The sequence below is a fragment of the Tetrao urogallus genome (assembly GCF_951394365.1).
Source record: "Tetrao urogallus genome assembly, chromosome: 2".
Lineage (NCBI taxonomy): Eukaryota > Metazoa > Chordata > Aves > Galliformes > Phasianidae > Tetrao > Tetrao urogallus.
In genome coordinates, this window is record NC_136814.1 from 30,216,305 (window position 1) to 30,236,252 (window position 19,948).

Below are 19,948 nucleotides of genomic sequence, written 5' to 3' on the forward strand. Positions count from 1 at the left end.
TCCTGAGATAGGATGATCACAGTTCATTACCCATTTTGTTGTATACTACATTTAGGTCACAATTTATATTTCACATCGCATTTTAGCTAGAAACTTGGAAAAAATGTACACAATGTTTTGCATGAGCACTGTAGACCGCTGGTACAAGCCAATGGCATCAACACACGTTTATTGTCATCAAACAAGAATTTGAGGAAACTCACTGAATGCACTTTGCTATAGATCAACTGGAGAGTCAGGAGAACCTCAAAACGGCAGCAACCCTTCACTTCACGCTACCCTTTTCCCTCAGGTGATAAGGGCGGGGAACTGCCGCACCTCAACATGGCGCCCTAGAGCCCGCCTTTCTGCCGGCGGAAGCGGGAGTGACGGCAGCGAGGGCGACGACAAGATGGCGGCACCCAGCTTGCTGCGCGGGGCGTTCAGGCGGCTGTTCGCCGGGCTCTGGGGGAGCGGCTGGGTTTCACCACCGGCCAGAACCCTCCGGGAGGGTGAGTGCAGGAGTGGCCGTCGACGAAGGGCTGCTCGGGGGTCGGGGCAGTGCTCCGGGATCATTCTGTATCGCTCCGCTCCCCGGGCTGCCCTCTCGCTCTGGTCTCGCACCGCGATGGAACATTGCTGTTTCACCACCACCCCACCACTTACTGCTTTTTTCTTTTTTTAATTTTTATTGAGGAGAAATGAGTCTCATTTTGATTTCTTGTCTTTTTCTCCTTTATTTTTGTTTTGTGTAGTCGTGGAAGTGACTGAAGGCAACACGACCATAGTAAGTCTCTGTCCCTACTTCTTTCCCACTTGCAGCTCGTGCTGTTAATTCTTCTTTCTGCAGAAGGGAATAAGCCTGTTGGTTCCAAAAGGGGAGGGTGAAAGGGTCGGCTTTCTGCCCAAACGACATCGCAGCCTGTGAAGGCCAAACAAAGGAAGAAGAGCGTTACAAGTGTAGCTAAGCTGGTTGGCCACACAAATGGTTTGGCCACAGCAAGCCTGGGTCATCACCCTGCTGCTGGTGAGGTGATGGAGGGCTCCAGTGAGAACTACCCTGACCTCTTATGTGGTAACACCCGATAAAACTGGGAGCCCTGACACTTGATGTCATCTCAGCCCCATGGTTAGCACGAACAGGCATGGTAAAAGTTTGCCTGAGTGCAGAGCTGTTCAGTGCCAGCTGTATGACATGTGTGTGCTGCTTGCCTTTAATGTGCATTGTGTTTGTTAGTCACAGTATGTGCCTTACCGGCTGCTCATGATGTTAAGCTTGCCTTTCGTAATGCATCCAATGAGAAAAAAAATCAGTAGAAGAGCTGTTGTCAAAAGGAAGACTCTAGATACTCAAAGAATATTGCTTCTGAAAATAAACAGGTTTTGAGGTATCTGATTAAAAAAAAAAAAAAAAAGAAGAGCATTTTCTCAGTTATAATATGTAAGAGAAAAATACCAAAGCACTAGAATTAGCATTTTGCTTAATTAATGCCATCTGATCTGTTGTACTTTATCAAGAGAATTATTGGTGTTTAGAAAAAGTGCTGAAATGAATAAGGATGGGGAGCAAAATTCAATTATTCTGCTCATATTACGTATACCAGTAACTATATGTGTCTTGAAGACAGACAGTACAGATACTTGGAAGTGTTTAAATATCACTGGGAGAGCAGAGCAGGAATTATATATAAATAAGGATTGAAGGGACTTTTTCTTCCTAGTGAAATGGGCAAAAACTGACTGTTTATACACTTAAAAGTCTGAGTTTCCTTTGTGTCATCTTTGGATTTGAGGACACTGACATGTTTGAAACTTGAATGGAGTAGGTTACTTATATGTGTAACTTTTTACACTAGCAGAGTCTTCTAGAAAAAAAAGAAGTCTCAGCTTCCTGTCTCTTTGTGCATCATGGGGAAGATCTGGATACTTCTGCATAATATGCATCAATAATAATGCATCAACCTATGATTCATCCATGCTTATAGATGAGAAAATCTTGTAACTTGATTCTTATATCTTGTAAATTGATCAACTAAAGGGCTGATGCATTTCTTAGCGTATCCTCTGGTCACTCCATTTTTCCTACAAGCTCAACATCAGGTTTTTCTTAATCCATCTGCGTGCTCATCTGCCTATAAACTCTTATCTTTAATCAGTGCTGAAGGAAGTGTTGTATATGAGCCAGATGAATGAACCCTAAAGGAATTCTGAATTCGTCAGCATACTGAGAACATCAAACCTTTGTACTCAGTCCTGTAACAAAAAAATAATAACTCAATGGCTTAACAATATGATAGCCTTCAGTTATTGGTCAATAATTACCCAAACCTGTGTGTTGAAATTGTGTCAAGAAAAACTGATGTAGCATTCTGATTATATTTTTTCTCATTCACTTTTGAGGTGAAATTACAGTCAAAGTACAGTCTGAAGCCAGACTGCCAAGAATCAACGAGACTCTGAGGGAATTAGACATGCTGGCTTCCCCAGAAATCATTTTACCAACAAATGGAAAGTAGATACTGACCTGTATTTTATTTATATATATATAGATATTTAGATATATCTAAAATGCTGGTCAGTGTGTGCATGTGTGTTATTATTATTAATGTGAAACTTTCTGTTGAAACTGTGGGAGAAGAAATCTTAAGTAAAAATTGAAAGTATTCCCTCTTTTTGAGGTACGGAGATGCTTCAGCCACAAATAACCTACTCATTTGCCATCACTAGACAAGAAAGATGCTTGGTCTAATATCTTACACCATGGCATTTCAGATGAATACCAGTGGTCCCACACATACTTAGAGAAAATGTCGGTTTTTTTCTTCCCAGGTTTTCAGACCCAGAACTTGACAATTCAAAATAAAACAGCTTTTTTTTTTTTTTTTTTTTTTTTCCACTTACAAGCAAAGTTGTGTTCATCCACAGTATGAGAGACTTTAATTAGATAGTTGGGATTTTTTTAAACTCTGTGTTACTTGAACTATTTGACCCTAGCAGTTGGTGTTCCATATGTGGTTTTAATCTTGACCAGAAATTTTCTTCCAGAACATTTTGAAGAAAAACTGGCTTCGTCTTTTTTGTCTTTTCTGTCCATTCAGCTGCAAGTTGATAGCTCTTGCTTCTATTCATATAAGCCCTCAAAAAAAAAAGAAAGACGAGTACACGTTTATGTATGTAGACATCATATTCCTAACATCTACATTTAGAAAACAAATTTCTCAAGTTCCTCCTACGTACACCTTCTACATTTCAATGGATTTTTCTACATTTCTTTTGAGAAAGTTAAGAAAATTTGCGTGTTAGATGTCGCCATTTTGTAGTGACAGAGGAAAAGGTTGTAAAATAGTCTCCCAAAGGAATTGTTCAGGGAATTAAACTAGAAAAAATATTAGTGTAATTTTAAAAAGAATTTTAAAAAGAAAGAAAAAAGCACACAACATTCCTGTCTGATTTTTTTCCTCATAATTTTCCCCATTGGTGGTTTATAATCCAGCAAGCCTATGCGTGTTTCGGCCCACAGCAAGCATCTGCTACTCTCTGATACTCTCGTATTCCCAGCAAAAATATTTAAGGCTTTTGGCTAACAGACTGCTACAATTGCAAGGCATACTGGTTCAAAGGAATACCACAATAAGTGGAATTCAAGCAAGAATGAGAACTTCATGATGTGTACTAGTTTAGATTTGAATAAAATATATATAAGATTTACCAAATGGTTTTCTGAGCCCCTTTTCTTTCATCCCTATTGTCTTTGCATTCCTGAAGTGCTTGATTTGTGTGTGTGTGTGTGTGTATATATATATATATATATATATTTATATATATGTATATATACAAGTGAGTTGTATAATGCAAATCCTGTCTCCCTTACACCTGTGCGATACTGGTCAGCATGTTGTAGACTTGATGAAAGATATTCCTCAAGTCACAGAGGAGGTTAGGTGCAGGTTCTATGGAATCTTTACTCATTCATTGTATTCTATGAATTGCTTCTTAGATTGAAGGGAAAATTATAGAGGATGCTGAAACACCAACGCCTCCTAACCCCTCTGGCCAGTGCCCTATCTGTCGCTGGAACCTGAAGCATAAGTACGATTATGTGGTAAGTCTAATGAAGTAGTATTCCCCACAGGTGGATAAATATTGCTCTCAGGTGTAATGTACTGCGCAGTCTGCCCCCTTTCTTCTTTCCCTGGGTGTGGTAAAAATAGGCAATTCCATCTATGCTTCCCTTGATTGTAACAAGAATAACTTCCTACGTTGTAATTGCTTGCCTTGGCTGATTGTGTTCATTGCAGGAAAAAAAAAAAAAAGGAGGGGGATTTTCTCATATCAAGTAGGAGGTTTGAGATTATGCATGTGCCCATTACTGCTTACCATCTGATCCTAGAGCATGTGTTTCTAGTGTGCTTAGCTCTCCTTCAGCATTGCACTTCTAGTTAAATGGAACTGGAATGCAATATTAAACTATCAGATTCAAGCCTGTTGTAACGCCAGAGAGGCCAATAAACTTGATTAAATCAATTGTGTATTTGAGCACCATGGTTTCATTTTGGATCACTGTCCACTAAGGTAGTAACTGAACTTAAGAACTCTAAAGTTGTTGATGGATATGAGGTAGAGCACACATGCTTACTTCCCTTTCCCCTTAGCAACAGAAAAAAACAGATTTTGATTGATGTCTTTTGCAGGAAATGATTATGAGAGTATTAATAACACTAAACGTGGAAGATAGAGGGGAAACTCTGTAATTCTTTAAAGCAAAAGCACCATAGAATAGAGAGTGTGAGGTAGAAGACACCAGATGTAGCCTCACCAGAGGTCATTCAAACACAGAGGTCATAAAAGAACTAAGTGTTCCCACCACCCTAAAATACCAGTGCTGGAATCAAAAAAGAAAACCAGACAAGAACATCCTGTTACTAGGATTAGGTAACAGAGAAGTCAGAACAAGTTAATGCCAGTAGGATTAAGGTGAAAGAGATACAAATACATATGGAGGAAAATAAATACTTTTGAGAAAGGAAAACCATTAATGTGAGAGAAACTGAAAGCCCTGTTAGCTGCACAATGACTGAGCTGCTCACATGCAGTCCTAGTGCACACAGAGATGAAAAACTGTTTGGATATCTGGGTGCTAATGACAGTCTTGCAGATGACTACTGCAAGGCAACAGGGAAAAAAAAAACCAAACTAAACAGATACATATTTAAGCAACAGAAATAACTGAAGCATTGAATTAGGTACAGAGCAGGAGGCCTGGCTTGCGTGTAGCCCCCAGGTGGGGGCTACCTGCAGCCAGAATATTTAGAATCACTGTTGAGACTGTTCCCAAAAATCAAGAAATCCTAGATACATGTCCATCCTGACTGTTGCATAGTTTCTGAATGTTTATGTTTCTGAGTATATACATCCAGTACTCCTGCTGCAGAGCAGAATAGAATCTAGACAAAAGGCTGAAGATAGTAGCATGAATTAGCATATCCAAGTTGTAGCATGTTCCTGCCTCAGTGTTTAGAGCTGTTCTTCCACGGAATTCCAGGGCTGATGTGAACTAGGAAAGTTTCAGTTCTGGAGTAGATCACCTCTTCTGCTTGAATAAGTGTGTTATATGTTTGAATGCCAGTTGAGAATGTATGGGCTTTTAAATGTTAAGGTGAATAAAACCTCCCTTTTTTTGCATAAAAGCTCTCTGCTATTTTTCTATGCTACAGCAGTGATGACTAGCAGAATCTTGAAGTGCTCAAACAATAAAGGGCAGACACATTACTGTGTGGGTAATTAAATGGTGGCACAATTTACTCGCTGGTGGTTGAATTATCCTAAAAGACAGTAAATCGAGAACAGCTATTTTTGTTAAAGACACAGGCTAGTTTATAAAGCATAAACTATAACCTGTGTTTGGTAAGAGATTAGAATAGATGGATCACAGTGGTTCTTTTGAGATTGATAAGCTGAGATCAGTCAGTTGCACAGAAGGGAAAGTGTGAGCTTTTTTGCTTGGGACGCTTGTAATTGGAATGAATAAGGCACTATGAAAAGGGAAGTGTTGAATTAGCCCCTGAGGGAGCTGAGTAATATGACCTCATAGGACTTTTCTTTTGTGATGGGCAACTAGCACAGTCTAAAGTAGTGGCATAATGAGTTACTTTAGCTGTCGGAGAACGGGGGGACCAATGTCTCCTAAGTTATTAATCAACCAAACAGGCATTGTGAGCACTCTCGGGTCATGATTCCAACTTGCCTCAGCTGTGGTGTAGGGAGCTGCAGTTGTCATTGCCAGTTCAGTCCTTAGTCTCTACTAGGCTCAGGATAAACGGGCCCGAGGCACAAATTCCCACAGTTTGTGATCTGGGTATGTCTATCCACTAAAACCGAGAGTTGATTTTATTTTCTGTAGCCACTGGAGATTTTAAAAAATAAAATGATTTTGATCACTGTCAGGCAACGGGGTTGAAATCTTCACTCTTCTTACAAAATATCTAGAGGATGGTGTACAGCTCCCAGGAGTAAGAGTGAAAGGAAGAAGTATATTCTTGTGTAACTGGAAATAATGACTTGGCTGGTACAACCCAGTAGTAATTTGGCTACGCAGACAAATCTTACTCTGGTAAGTGAAGGTTTTAATGAATTGCATAGAACTTGCCAAGGACATTGCTTTTCAGATTGTCTGCAGATAGTAAAATGCAGAGATGCCTCTGCATTTCAGTTGCTAAACAAAACACAATGTATAGCACATTATTGTGAACGGATAGCAAGTTTACCCAGATCTTTTAGAGGTGTAGAGGTGAAGGCTAAGCTGCCTTTTTTTTTTTTTTCTTTTTCTTTTTCTCCTTATCCATTTCAACCATCATTAGTCGGAGTTAGGCAGTAAATATGTCATTTTGCTTTAGCAGCAATTAGAGGAAACTGAACTGCAAAATTTGCCTGTTAGCCCTAGATTAATTCAATCCAAGTTGTTTTCATCAAATGCTGCAGATTACTGGGGTGGGAATCTGGGTCCAGCCTCGTGGGAGCTGTCCAGTGATTAAAGCAAAGCTGTGGTTACAGGCTTGGCTGTCCATTAGCACAGAATGTGAATTTCATGGAACATGACGGCACCATGAGAACGTGCCAGACATATTTTTTTCTTTGACTCTTATACGTACTTGCACGCTTCCCTCCACAGCTGCCCCGTAAAGTTGGCTGTACCTGTCTGCTTTCTCCCAGTGGTAAGATGCATCTGTGTGATTACAATGGGAGACCAGGCGCCTGGTCTGTTAACTGTGGGAATCTTCAGAAACGGACAAACCTTCTGTCGAGTATGCAGCATTTTAAGCCAAATGGCATGAGTGTGATTTGAAGCTGTGGCAGTTAGAACGTAGGCAATTTCACTTGAGAAATGACTGCCACACAGAGCTGGTCAGCTGGTGACACTGTTGCTCGGAGATAATAACAAAGAATGGATTTTCCTGATTTTTTTTTTTTTCCAGTGGGAGAACAAGCACTGTCTCCCTTTTTAGTTTTCACCTCCCCCTTTTGCATGGAAATATTCGATAACAGCCCTGTGACTCCATGAGGCGTGGTGGTAATATGAGAAAGCACTTGGACCACACACACCCTTCACTAGAGCCTGTGGCCTCCTTAGGCTTTCACTGTAGCAAAGACTGGAACAGCCTTAAACTTGCCATCATCTCCCTTTTCCCTCTTTCTCACAGAGTAATGCAGGCTAGTAGAAAAACCTAGGGGGTTTTTCATTTCCTAGGCACTTTGAGCTGAACAGCCCTTTCTCACTTAAGGATGTGATATGTTTGTGCAAATTGAGGTGTTGGTGATTTGGAGAACTGGGTAGCTAAAGAAGATGGAAAAAGGGGGAAGGAGTCTTGTTTAGGTTTCCTGGATCCAATCCAGCGCATTTCAGGAGTGGCTGAAAGTCAGTGCCCTCGGACTGCTTGGCTGGCCCCTGCCCAACTTCCACCAACGCAGCTGGCACCGACTGATCCCCTGGTTACTGTTCTCATTGGCAAGGCAGTGTACTAGCTGGACCGAAGACACTTCTCTTCCCTTTTATCCACAGATGGCCTCTTGAGAGCTTCCTGCTCGTTGCTCAGCTATGTTATTCTTGTTCTAATGATACAGCATCACCGTGGATGGTGAATGATAAGTCATTTTGTATTTATAAAATGAAGGAGATGGATCTGAAAATCAGCCTGATCATGTTAGTTGATAGAAGGGGAGCTAAGGAAGAGGGAAATTGTCATGATCGCAATAGTGAAGATAGGATTGGGGAAAAATAAACATCTGGATTTTTGACTGCAGCATTTGTATAACAGCATCTCATATTGCAGAATTGGTTATTACTAGAAAGTTTGTACTGAATTCTAGCAGCCCGCTTCAGAGGTTAACTGTTCTCATGCAGTAGGGATGGATTTATAAATCCAATATAGCTCAAGTTTCTGAATGCCCATTTTTATTCCACTTGTGATTGTATGTCTTTGCAATGGCAGTAAATGAAGCAAGGAATGTTTCAGGGAGCTTTTTGTAAAATAGAATAGATGTGGAGTGGGAAAAGGGAGAAGGATACTCCTCAAACAGGCAGAGGAGTATCAAGTGCTGATATACCTGGTTTGAATTCCCAGCATGTTGAAGTGTCTGTTGTCACGTCCCTTCCAGCCTGTGAGCCACCTCTGCGTGGTCCAGCTACCTCAACTATGGACGTGTTTACAGTAATGGAGAAGTAAACTCTCAGTTAGCAACAAGTCTGTGAACAGATGGAGAAAAACGAGGACAAAGGCCCCAGAAGCCATTCAGGCCAACTTATGCAGACATCAGCACGTCAAGGGGACCTGCCTATGTTGGTCTGAGGGTGCACTAGCAGTGGTGGTGCGTGTGGAAGTGAAGAGCTGGACTGGTTTACTATGTGCAGTTAATGGGACACTCATGCAACAGCTGTCGCTGCTGTGCTTAGGAATTTGTAATCTCAGACCTGTGATAATATCTGATTCTAGAGATTCCTTTAATTTTGTTTTTATTAAAAGTGCTTTACATTTCTAGAGCTCTTAATTAAGAAGGTCAACAGCAGTTTAATCTAAATGATCCTTGAATCTCAGCCAAACCCTCAGTATGTTTTGAATGCTCCTTCTGTGCAGTGTGACTCTAACATCTCTGACTAATGCATACACAGGCAAAGAACTGAAAGCGGTGATTTATTCTATTAGGTCTTTCCTATCAGCATATGTTCTTTTCTTACAACAAGCTTTTCGTGCAAGATTTTGGACTGTTTCCCTGTTCTCCACCCTCCAGAGAGACATGAGGGAAGTTCTACCATGGGAAACTGGACAAAAGTTTGAGGAATAGATACCAGAGAACAATCCTGCTCTGAGGGGAACAAGGAAAGGGCCAGAGGTGATCTAACGTATCTGTGACCTTTAGGAAAGCAGCTGTAATGGCGTTTCAAGTTGTGTAAACACTGTCCATCTGTAGGTCTTGTGTAACTGTGCCTCAGTACCTAGGACACATTATCTTAGCCAGAATCTTGGAGCAAGTGACAGTGAAGTAGTAGGGATTGAAGCTGACATCATGTGTTTACAGTAGTGGAGTCAGGGGAAGACTCAGACCATGTTAGTGACCTCACTGGGTTAAGCTGGCGGGCAAGGGGATGGCTAGCAAAACCCACTTGTTGACAAGCTGCATCTGAAATGTGTGGGAAGTATGCTTTGTTTTGGTTTGCTTTGTGTTGAGTTCTGTATACAGCGTGAGCACAACACCTAAGAATCACGGCAATTAAAGGAGCTATAATACATTGCTTTTGCCCTTTTCTTGCTTCTGCAGGATGTCTTGCTCTTGAGCCAGTTCATCCGTTCTGATGGAGGGATGCTGCCACGAAGGATCACAGGCCTCTGTTTGGAGGAGCACAAGAAGATTGCCGCCTGTGTGCAGATGGCACACCGTGCAGGTACCTCACCTCCTCCTTCAGACAACATCCTTAGTGCGGGGTAGAGAGCCCCATGGAAGGGCTCTCTCACCCAGTTAGTATGCTGGTGAGATTTCAGTGTTTAGTCAGCAAACCCATCATGCACCAAGTACTGGGGCAGGATGACTGACCAGAAAGAAACTACTTACTCTGCTTTCTTTCTGTCTTGGTTCCTGCCTTAGCAGTAGATATTTACTCCTCTAGATGAGTTTACCATTGCTGAAGGATGTGGGAAATATCTCAGTGTAGTACCTAATGATTAAATGCCAGTTTCTAAATTGACCTGTTTTAGCATAAGCTTGATTTTCTACCCATTAATGTACCTGTCTCCTATCTGCCTTGGGAAGATCTTTGTTTTTAACTGGGAGCAGATCCCAGGTTAACACAGTCTGAGTATTATCCAAGTTAAATTGACTGAAGATTTTAATAGTCAAATTTTCATCCTGAAAGTGGAATCTGATTGGACTTTAGTGCTTTATGTCCTCTCAAAAAGCTGTTTTGTTGAGCCTAAGTCTTTGGCATGTGTTTCCTCTCAGTGTGTACACCAGAACCTCCTAACTAATCTGTGGCTAGAGTGCTGGTTCAGCAATGGCAAAAGAAAGAATAAATACTTTTTCTGCTCTAGTTGTGTTTTAGCAGTAGGGATCGGGGTTGCCTGGCTTATGAGGTATAAGTAACTTGTAGATGCTATAGATGCAACACAGACACTGTATTCTCACACCTTTCTTTTTCTATCTCAGGTTTGCTGCCAAACCACAGGCCTCTACTTCCTGAAGGGCATGTTCCCAGGAAACCCAAGTTGAACAGGTGAATATTCTTGTCTTTCCATGTCTCTTTTTCAGGAGTAGGTTTAGAAGAGAAAAAGCAGTTCTTTATAACTGGCTAGAACATGCCTTACACAATAGGTCTTATAAAGAATACATGTCCACTGTCATGAAGTTCTTTCATTAGACTTTTAAGGACAAACTGCATCTCGTTCAATCAGTCTGTCCCCACATGACGAATGCCACACATTAGTCTGCCCTCCCTTCTTCAGCCTCACTTGCCTCCTGTTCATTAATATTCAGTAGGGCAGACATAAAAGGCTGCCACAGAAATGGAGTCACAGCATCACAGAGCAGTTGAGGTTGGACAGGTACTGTGGAGACTATTTAGTCCTCACCTTCTGCTCAAGCAGGGTCACTTATTGCTGATTAACCAAGAATGCCTAGCCAAATTTTAAATATCTCCAAGGGTAGACCATTCACAGTTTCTCTGGGCAGCTTGTTCCAGAGTTCTACCACTCACAGTTAAGAAGGTACTTTCTTAAATATGGACGACATTTCTTTCAATTTGTGTGCATTGCCTCTTGTCTTTTTGCTGGGCACCACAGAGACGAGCCTGGCTGCCTTCTTTGTACCTTCCTTTCAGGTATTTATAAGCACTGATAAGACTCTCTCTGAGGCTTCTTGTGTCCAGAATAGAGTCCCTTTTCTCTCAGCCTTTCAGTGTCCAGCCCCCAACTGCACTTGGGACAAAAGGGTGCTCAGGATGGGTACCAGCAATGTGTTGGGGTGAGCAGCTAGCAGGGGCCTGACAGAAGCTTGTTTTACTGTGCTCCATCTCCATTTGCCCTTTCTGACTGCAAGCTGTGATTCGTCCTCAGCCTGCCCTTCCTGTGTAACAGGCTGTCTTCCCCCTCCCAGGACTGAATGGCCCCTGGCCTTGGGGGCGAACCTAAAGGCTGCTGTCGCCTTCTGCGCTTTGCTCAGCGTTAGGAGGTGCTAATCCCCTGTTTATGGCCTCACACTCTGTTTCCATGGGGATGTCAGAGCGGTTTATGAACCCTGCATTAGCAAGCCATAGGGTTACCAGAGGCCATGGGGCTGTTGCTGGGAGAGCTTAGGCTTCAGGGTTTGGGGCAGTCAGAGACTCCTTCCTACATTTCAGGTCTAATGCTCTGCAGTGGAGATCTGAGGCAGGCCCTTGGAAAGGTCCCTGAGATGCTGTCAGGCTGTGCACTGAGTACTGGGGAGAATCAAACTGGAGGACTCTACATTTGGTGCAGGCTTGTTTCCATCAGATACTTTGACTCTTTGTTCCTGTATCTCAAAAGTCTTTGGGATTCTTTAGTTGCTGCATCTATCCAACAGCTGTGGAGTGTAGCACATTATCTAGTTAGCATTCACACAGCCACCCTGGGTCGAGACAGGAAGTGATAAATCCTGTATCTTGCTGGAATCACACCAGGACTCCAGGTCTAATGCCTTGAATTTTGTAAATTGTTGATTAGAATTTTAGCGAGAACAAAAATACCTCAAGATGTGTTCCACATGGAAGCAGGTGCTTCCACCTCTAAAATTAAGAGATTTTAATTAGTGATTAATATACACACCTTCCTGTTGTATTGCTAGTCCCACCTTGCACCACATGATTTTTTTCTTTCCAGCAAGGGAATGTAACAAGCAGATTGCAGACATTGAGGGAAAGAACAAAGCTATTGTTGAGGAGATGGAACAGCAGTGAAACAGGCAGTCTTTGGGGTCTGAATGGAGACAATGGAAGGGATCAAGAAATTTGATTGAAAGCTTTGGTAGTGATGGAGCTGGAACTAAATAAGTCCTGGAACCAGGGTAGAGTGTAGGGGTACTTCAAGAGTGCATCTGTGGTCTTTACAACATTAACTTCTCAGTCTGTTGGAAGGTGAAAATCTGTCTCCTTGGAAATCTTATCCAGTGTGCCTCTCTGAGAGTTTTACTTATGCCTGCCCCTTTCTGGACTTTCCACATTGTTCTGTGGAACCGTAGCTGGCATTGGTTGAAGCAGGAGTTAATTACTTCCTTCCTCCTGCCCAACAGGAGCAGGGTGCCCCTGCAAGTTTGGAAGGGTACCTGTGCATGCCGTAGACTTTTAACCAGCGTTTACTTGAGGAATGAAGACAGAGTTATTCTTGGAAGTTTCTTCTGAAAATGACTTGTCCAAGCTTACATTCCCTTTGCCTATGTAACCATTCTTGAAGTCTTTGTAAGGCCATAGTAAGCGGGAATGAACTCAACATGTGGTAACTCCAAATGCAAGGGAGCAGCACTTGAGGCCTGCTGGGTTTTCAAGCACAGGTAGCCTATCATAGTAGGTGCTGTTTTTGAACAATTTTCCAAATCTTTGAGATTGAGCTTTTCTTGAGATCCCTGTATTGACTGCTGTAGTTGTCTTTATCTCTGTTTAAATAAGAAGGAACTGCTTTATTTTGCACTGCTAATGTAGCCCTGGGAATGTCAATGGGGAGAAAATGAGCAATCATGTAATGTGCAGTTGTATCAGATTGCATCTTGGGCTACTTGTTAAAGCTTTTCAAGACTAGAATACAGCTAATGAACATTCCTTAGCACTAGTTTGACCAGCCCATGTACTCTCCAACTCATCCTGCAGTAATGGCTTCTTCGTTCCACCATCAGTGGGTCTGCTCTGTGTGTAGTGTTGAAGTAGATTCTTCTGCTCTCTATCTCCTCTAGAAAGCCCTGACCACTCTTTTAACAAGGATCAGGGATGCTGCCCTGCAGTTGATCTATTGATGTGAAGTTTGGATTTCTTGCTTTTCTGGAAGGTGCTTTTCTGGTGCTTACAAGCCGAATCACTGTTATATTTCTGAAGTTGTTTTATTGTCTCCATTGTACATACTTCAGACATTCTCTCTTACATGCCCCAGAATTGTCTGCATATTGGTAAGAATTTACCTGTTTTGTACTGGGTCATTTGACAGGCAGCTGACCCCATTTCTTAACCTGTTTCTGGGATGCAAAAGTAAAAGCAGGATGCTTTTGATCCCAGCTTGTTCTTGGTCATGCAGCTCTAGCACAGAGCATATGTGATCACATCCATCACCCAGGATGTAGCGTAACATAGAGAAGAAGATGGGGAACTGCAAAAGAAGGTACCACATGAAAGTGGAATGCCAGTTTGAGCTACACTGGCCATCATGGTAGTGGGTGATGTGTGGAACAGCTTGGGGTCAGAATTTAATTGAGGGGCACTCTGCAGCTCTCTGTTCTACTCCCTGCATTTGGAACACTGTCCAGGTAAGACCCACTGTGGCATTCCTCATTTCTTGGATTTAGTTCTTTCTTTTCACATTCTGCCTGATTTGTTTTTGATGATGAGAGCTCATGCGTATTATTGCTTAACTGCTTTATTTGCTGTGGGCTCTTCTTTAGAAATATGGCCATCAGAGTTTCTGCATCATCCATAAACTCTTCAGTCTATTGTCCTCTCCCTCTCTTTCATAACATTTATCTACAGAACTTGGGCATGAAACCAGTGAAGATTACCCCTGTCATTACAGAATTAGTCCCTATGGTTCATTTATTTGGCCCAGTCTGGGGCTTTCACTGTTTCCAAGGGTTGATTCTACAAGCAAACTTGTCTTGTAGCCAAACCTGGTTCCCTCAGCCCGTCTGAATTCTCCCTTTCATAACTTCCTGTTATTACTTCTTAATTTTGAGTCCATTTATGCTCCAGCCTGGCATGTTCTGGTAAAGTGCTGCAGCAACAAAATATTGTCACTAGCCCATGAGGTTGAGGACATTTTCAAGGATTACACCAACACTGTGTGGAGTGACAGGCTGTTTGCAGATTCCAGGGTCGTATGTGCAGGCCACCACACACCAAAACCAATTTGGGAAGCTGTCAAGTACAGCTGCAGGCCACACTTCTGTACTTGCTTTCCAGGAGTGGAAACCTGAACAACTCAGCAGTTTTGTTTACTGCGTGGATATTGTGGATTAACTATCCAGAACAGACACCAAGTTCAGGCCATCATCTAGATGCTTTCTTAACGTGAATATACCACTCTTTTTCTTCTGGTAGGCCCCTGTTGTTGGTTAAAGTATAATGTTGAGAAGTTGTTCCCTTTTCCAAAAGACTGAAGGATGTCACACGTTCCTTGAGTCACCCGTACTCTTGTCAGCAAGACGTGCTGTACATGTGGAGTATGTGATTTTAAGTTCTCAGTTACTATTCCATTTTCAACTTCCGACTGGAAGAACAGAAATTGGCACAGCTAATATCCAGGTCAGTCCTTCCTCCGCATGAACTGGAGAATTTGCTGTGTGTCAGGGAAGAGGCAGGTTCCATATGAGCTCCTTATGAATTATAAAGTTCTCAGGCTCTGCAGACATCTCTCATCCCTCAGAGCAGAATCTGATTTCAGTGCTATCAGTGTTTCATTCCAGCAGCTTGTGGTTTCTCTCATCTGTATGGAAACTGTGTGTGCATAGCATGTGAATTCAAAAGAGCAAAGAGCTGGAGTGGCTGCAGGTGAGCAAAACCAAGAAGTGTCAAGGGAACGGATGTGGCAGAAAGGAGGCAGTCTTGCCAGCACTTTGATAGAATGCTTCCTGCACAGTCTGTAGCCCGCTGCCTTCTGCTCTTAATCCAAACAAGAGACGGACTGAAAAAGTTCAATGAGGGTTCAGAAGTTCAGCCTTGAACCGCACCAGCATACTTGGGCTGCACACAGAGCTGCAGTAGCCCCACGTGTAGATACTTTCTTTTACCCAGCACACAGAATTTCTGTGCTTATTTCAAGGTGTTAAGCAGCAGCCTCTAGGTGGGAAGGGTTTGGGGCCCTCCTGCTCATGGAATAAAATCCATGGAAACTGATTTCTACGTGCCACAGATATTTTAGGTAACTGCAGTGACTGTGGCTGACTAATTACAGCTTTTTCCATGCATTTTATGTCTTGCCATTTCCAATCATAGGAATGTGACCAAGATTTCCATGTTGCTTTGTCCAAACTAGTCACTTGTGTATCTGGAGTCTAGGGATTCTGGTGGTTCTTTGGGATCCCACCACACAAAAGGTGGCAAGCAGAGCCCTGGGGTTGGTTGCTGCTCTCTGAGATTGTATTTCTTTCCTCCTTTGTCCAGAATGAGAGCTCTGTATAATGAGATAACCCGTTAGGAGACTGGACACCAGTTGCATCTGGCATCCACATGGAGACTGTGTCCTGACAACCCTCAGCTGATTGAGAAAATTTAGACCATCTGGCAGTGTATGTCTGTAGGTTATTGTAAAAGCTCCCCAAGACAAACCAGGTGGCTCACTACAATGGAAAGTTGGGTGACTTGGCTAGAGAAGGGTGCATGATTTCTTGAAACACTGGATTACATGGACAGTAGAGTTCACAGGAAAGTCCTGTGTGCTGGGCTTTGAAGCTCTCATATGTGAGTTTTGTGGATTCTTGTTACTCTTGGGGACAAAAAAGAAATCTATTCTATGAAACAGTAGGAACTGGGGTTAGTAAAAGAGGAAAAGAAATTTCGTAGACTGAGTGCTCCCAGGCATCAGGCTTTTGCTATTGCTGAATCAAGGTTTAAAAAAAAAAAAAAAAAGCAGCAAACAAAATAGGACAAGTTTGAGTTTGGGACAAAGCAAGTATTAAAAGTGCTAAAAGCAAATGTGCTCCAGGAAGGGAAAGCGTCCAAATGTCTGTTTCAGCAAACAATGAAAAGCCCCAGCCTGCAGTCCCCAAAGGAAGCTAAAAGCCTGGACCAGAGGGCTGGATTAGACCTGCTCAAAGGAGAAATAACAAAAGCTTTAAAATCAGGCCATTACTAAATCCTCCTTCCTATGCAGAATTGGGGTGTGCACTTTCAGCCCCCACACAGAAACAGAGGGATTTCTTAAAAAGCCACTGTCTGTCTAAACCTGCACACAGCATTGATGTGTATCTCGCATTCACACATTTGCTTCTCTCTCAGTGAGAACATTTATTACCACGGGACCACTTTCCTGTACACGTGCAGACACATGACCAGAACTGCACTTGACATACTGTTGCATTAAAACAATTTCAGATTTTTTTTTTCTTCCTTTGTTGTAACTGCAGTCTTGTGATACTAAAATTTGTGCTACAGACTTCCCTTCATGGGGAAGTGTGAGAAGATGCAGCCCCATGTGCCTGTCAAATAGCTCTACGCCTTCTTCCAAAAAAAGCTGCCTTCCATTGGCTCTTTCCCAAGTAGGGACCTGTGTTTGGTCTCTCTGAACTCCCCTGACGTTTGGAATGAGAGATAGGAGTCTCTCTGACTTCCTATCCTCATATTGTTATGTAAGGGATTCCGTTAATGCAGCAGTATAATGTTACAATTCAGAAGGGGCTAATATATTGCATTTATGTGAGAAAAACTGACTGAACTTTGTTCCACACCGTCTTTTGAATCCCTCCTGCCATCCTAACTATCATGAAGTCCTGAAAGTAAAAGCTTTCAAGTTTGAAAGTGGCTTGATTTCAGTGGCAGGAACCTCTAAATGTGATCCATTTTTTCAATCCGTATTGTTCGGGATCGCTGGGGAAGAAAAGTACTAGGAAAATGTGTTGCTGTTACATAGTCTATAGCTGCCTGGCATTGCAAGCTTTCTTTGTAGTTCCTGGGAATCTGCCACATGCCTTCAAATAAATGCATTACATGGTCTCTGTCCAAAGTTCTTAATATCTCCAATTTGCATGATGCAAATGAAAGGTAACAAAGCTGTTTGGGGAGAGGATGACTGATTGAGGTTACATTAAGACCATGGGATTACTCAACATAGGCATGCAAACATCGCTGGACAAAGTTTATCAGACTGTTCCAAATTCTAATTTGTTGGAGCATTGTTTGTGCAGATTATGCTGGGGTTTTACTTTGGATCTTTATTGTCTGAAAAGACTCTTCTTTCTCTAAAGACCTCTGTTCCCTCTCTACTGGTAGCAAAAGATTTAAAGCCTAACAAAACTCCAGGCCACCCAGCCGCAGGGTAAGATTTCCAGTAACCGATTCTGAATCTGAAATCCCCTGCCAGTTTGCAAAGCCAAGTCTAAAACTTCAAATGGTAAAAAAAGCAGAGGATATTTGCCAGACTTTACTCCGGACAGAGATTTGCAGTTGCAAAAATTCAATTATAGTACCTCTTCCATTGCAGGTTCTGACTTCCTGCAGCAGCAAACTGGAATAGTATTATAAAGAGAATGCTAAAGCAAATTCGAGCATATGAAAATGCAAAAACTGGGCCAGAATCACATCCTGTGGAAAAGAAATACCCATTGATCCACTGAAAGCAAACTAGTTCTTTTTTGGAGACTATTTTAACTGAACTTGGCCTTTGTAATCAGTTTATTTTATTGAGGCGAGCTCTTGAAATGACATCTCGCCTAGAAAATGGATGGACTCGCTCTTGAACTTAGTTGCAATGAAGGGATTCAGCACTCCACGTTCGCTACAGGTGGACAACTTGCCAGCAGCCTGGAGATTACACCTGATTTGTTTCACACGACTGGAAGTCAGGCAGGTGCCAGTGGCTACAGTACAGCAGAGGTGCAGCAGTTCCAAAACAAATAGTCCTTTTCAGTGGTTCCCTTCTGAACTGAGAGAGTTCTGCTCATCATTACTGCTTTCATAAAGAGGCAGGCGGAGAGGCAAAGGCAAGCAAATGAGTGTCAGCTTCTGCTTTGACTAAAGCTGTTTTGCCGTGATCGGTCTCAATTTGAAATACGTGTGTATTGTTTTGACAGGTATCTGACTCGCTGGTCCGTCAGATCTGCAAAGCCCATCTGGAAGAGGGGCCCTAAGTGGTGCAGAGTTCCCATGCCGGTTGGAAACCTTCTTCTGAAGGATAATGTCAAATATATATACAAGCCGCTTTATTACAACCACTAGATTCCTGAACTGGCACAGTCAATGAGCACAGCTGTTTTACACTGTTCTGCTATTTTGTTTGCAAGTTTGCTGGTATTTCCAAATTCAAAAACTCTCGTTAGTGCTCTGTATTGTCTCTGGTGAATAAGCTGCGATGTTCCTCAAGGAAAACACAGGATTCAGCAAAGCAGAATTCAACATTCAGAATGATTTTGGAGAAAGCAGGGGGCCAAGATTTTACCTCAAAGGCAGGAAGGCTTCTTTGTCACTGTAGTCTACTGCTGGGCTTGGAAAGGTGGTTTCCTTCTTTCCCAGAAATAAATGGTAATTCCCCTTTAATGTGTTTCAATTTGGATTTGCCTCATTTGGGCTGTTGTATCTCGACACCGATGGAAGAGAAAACCTCCTGCAGCACCGTGTTTCCTCAGCAGTAACAAGTTATGTTAATGACTACCAAAGTGAAATATTTTTATAATCTGTACTATCTGTAATTTGCAGCAGAAAACACATGGCAGTGGCAGGCAGGCATGTGTATTTCTTACACATCCAGTTCAGTATTCCTACCTTGTGCATCCTTCCTGAATCGAGCAAATACACAATGTTGATATTCTTGAAACTGGACTTGCTTTTTCTCCCTGCAAATGCATTTTCTACATTTTCCATGTCAGTGATGAGGGTCCTTCTCAGAATAGTTTTGGGCTGACAGATGTGCATAATTTTCTACCCTGTAAGTGGAAGGTGGCACCATTTCTGTCCTTATATCTGTATGCAACTTCCACTGATCATTTCTCTTAAGAAGTGCTAATTAAGGGCCTCATATGAAAGGCTTATTAAATTATTAGGGTCATTCATTATTGGTTCCATTTCTTTGATACTTATCTGAAAGCCACAAATCAACACAGCCTTTTATATGTACTGCTTGCATCAGAATTATCAGTTAATACTTACTGGTATGGACAGGAACAAAGGATTGGGATAAACCCATGTTACCTGGGAAATTAAATTAGTTTATAATGGTTTTTTGTTTGTTTTTTGCTTCTGTGACATGTAAGCCCTGAATTTAGCCCCTTGAGCTGGCTAAGATGTTTTGGCTTTGGGAAAGAACCGACACTCTAAAATCTCTGGGCTGGCCATCTCTGTTTTAACGAAGCTTTGAAACCTTCAGTCCTTCAGAAAGGAAAAGGTTTTTCCTTCTCCTGTGAACGGAAGTGGATATGTTTTCTAGCCCAGGTAGCTGTGCTCAGTGAGTTCTGCTAACAGAAATGTCACTGGATAAAGCCATAGCTTTGAGGTGAACCTAAATGAGAAAGTTTTGCAAACAACTAGATGATGCCTACAGTGAATTTTTTTCTAAAGTTTTGTGAA

General features: G+C 42.1%; 1 protein-coding gene across 1 annotated transcript; it reads left to right on the plus strand.

Moving 5' to 3' along the window:
• Positions 1–391: 391 nt before the first annotated feature.
• MRPS18A (mitochondrial ribosomal protein S18A) lies at positions 392–18,604 on the plus strand (the record flags this gene model as incomplete). The annotated part of the gene is made up of 6 exons (XM_079549954.1): positions 392–491; positions 735–766; positions 3,977–4,081; positions 9,790–9,913; positions 10,672–10,738; positions 18,460–18,604. 6 exons carry the CDS (start codon positions 392–394, stop codon positions 18,602–18,604), a joined length of 573 nt encoding a protein of 190 aa, XP_079406080.1.
• Between the last annotated feature and the right edge of the window lie 1,344 nt (positions 18,605–19,948).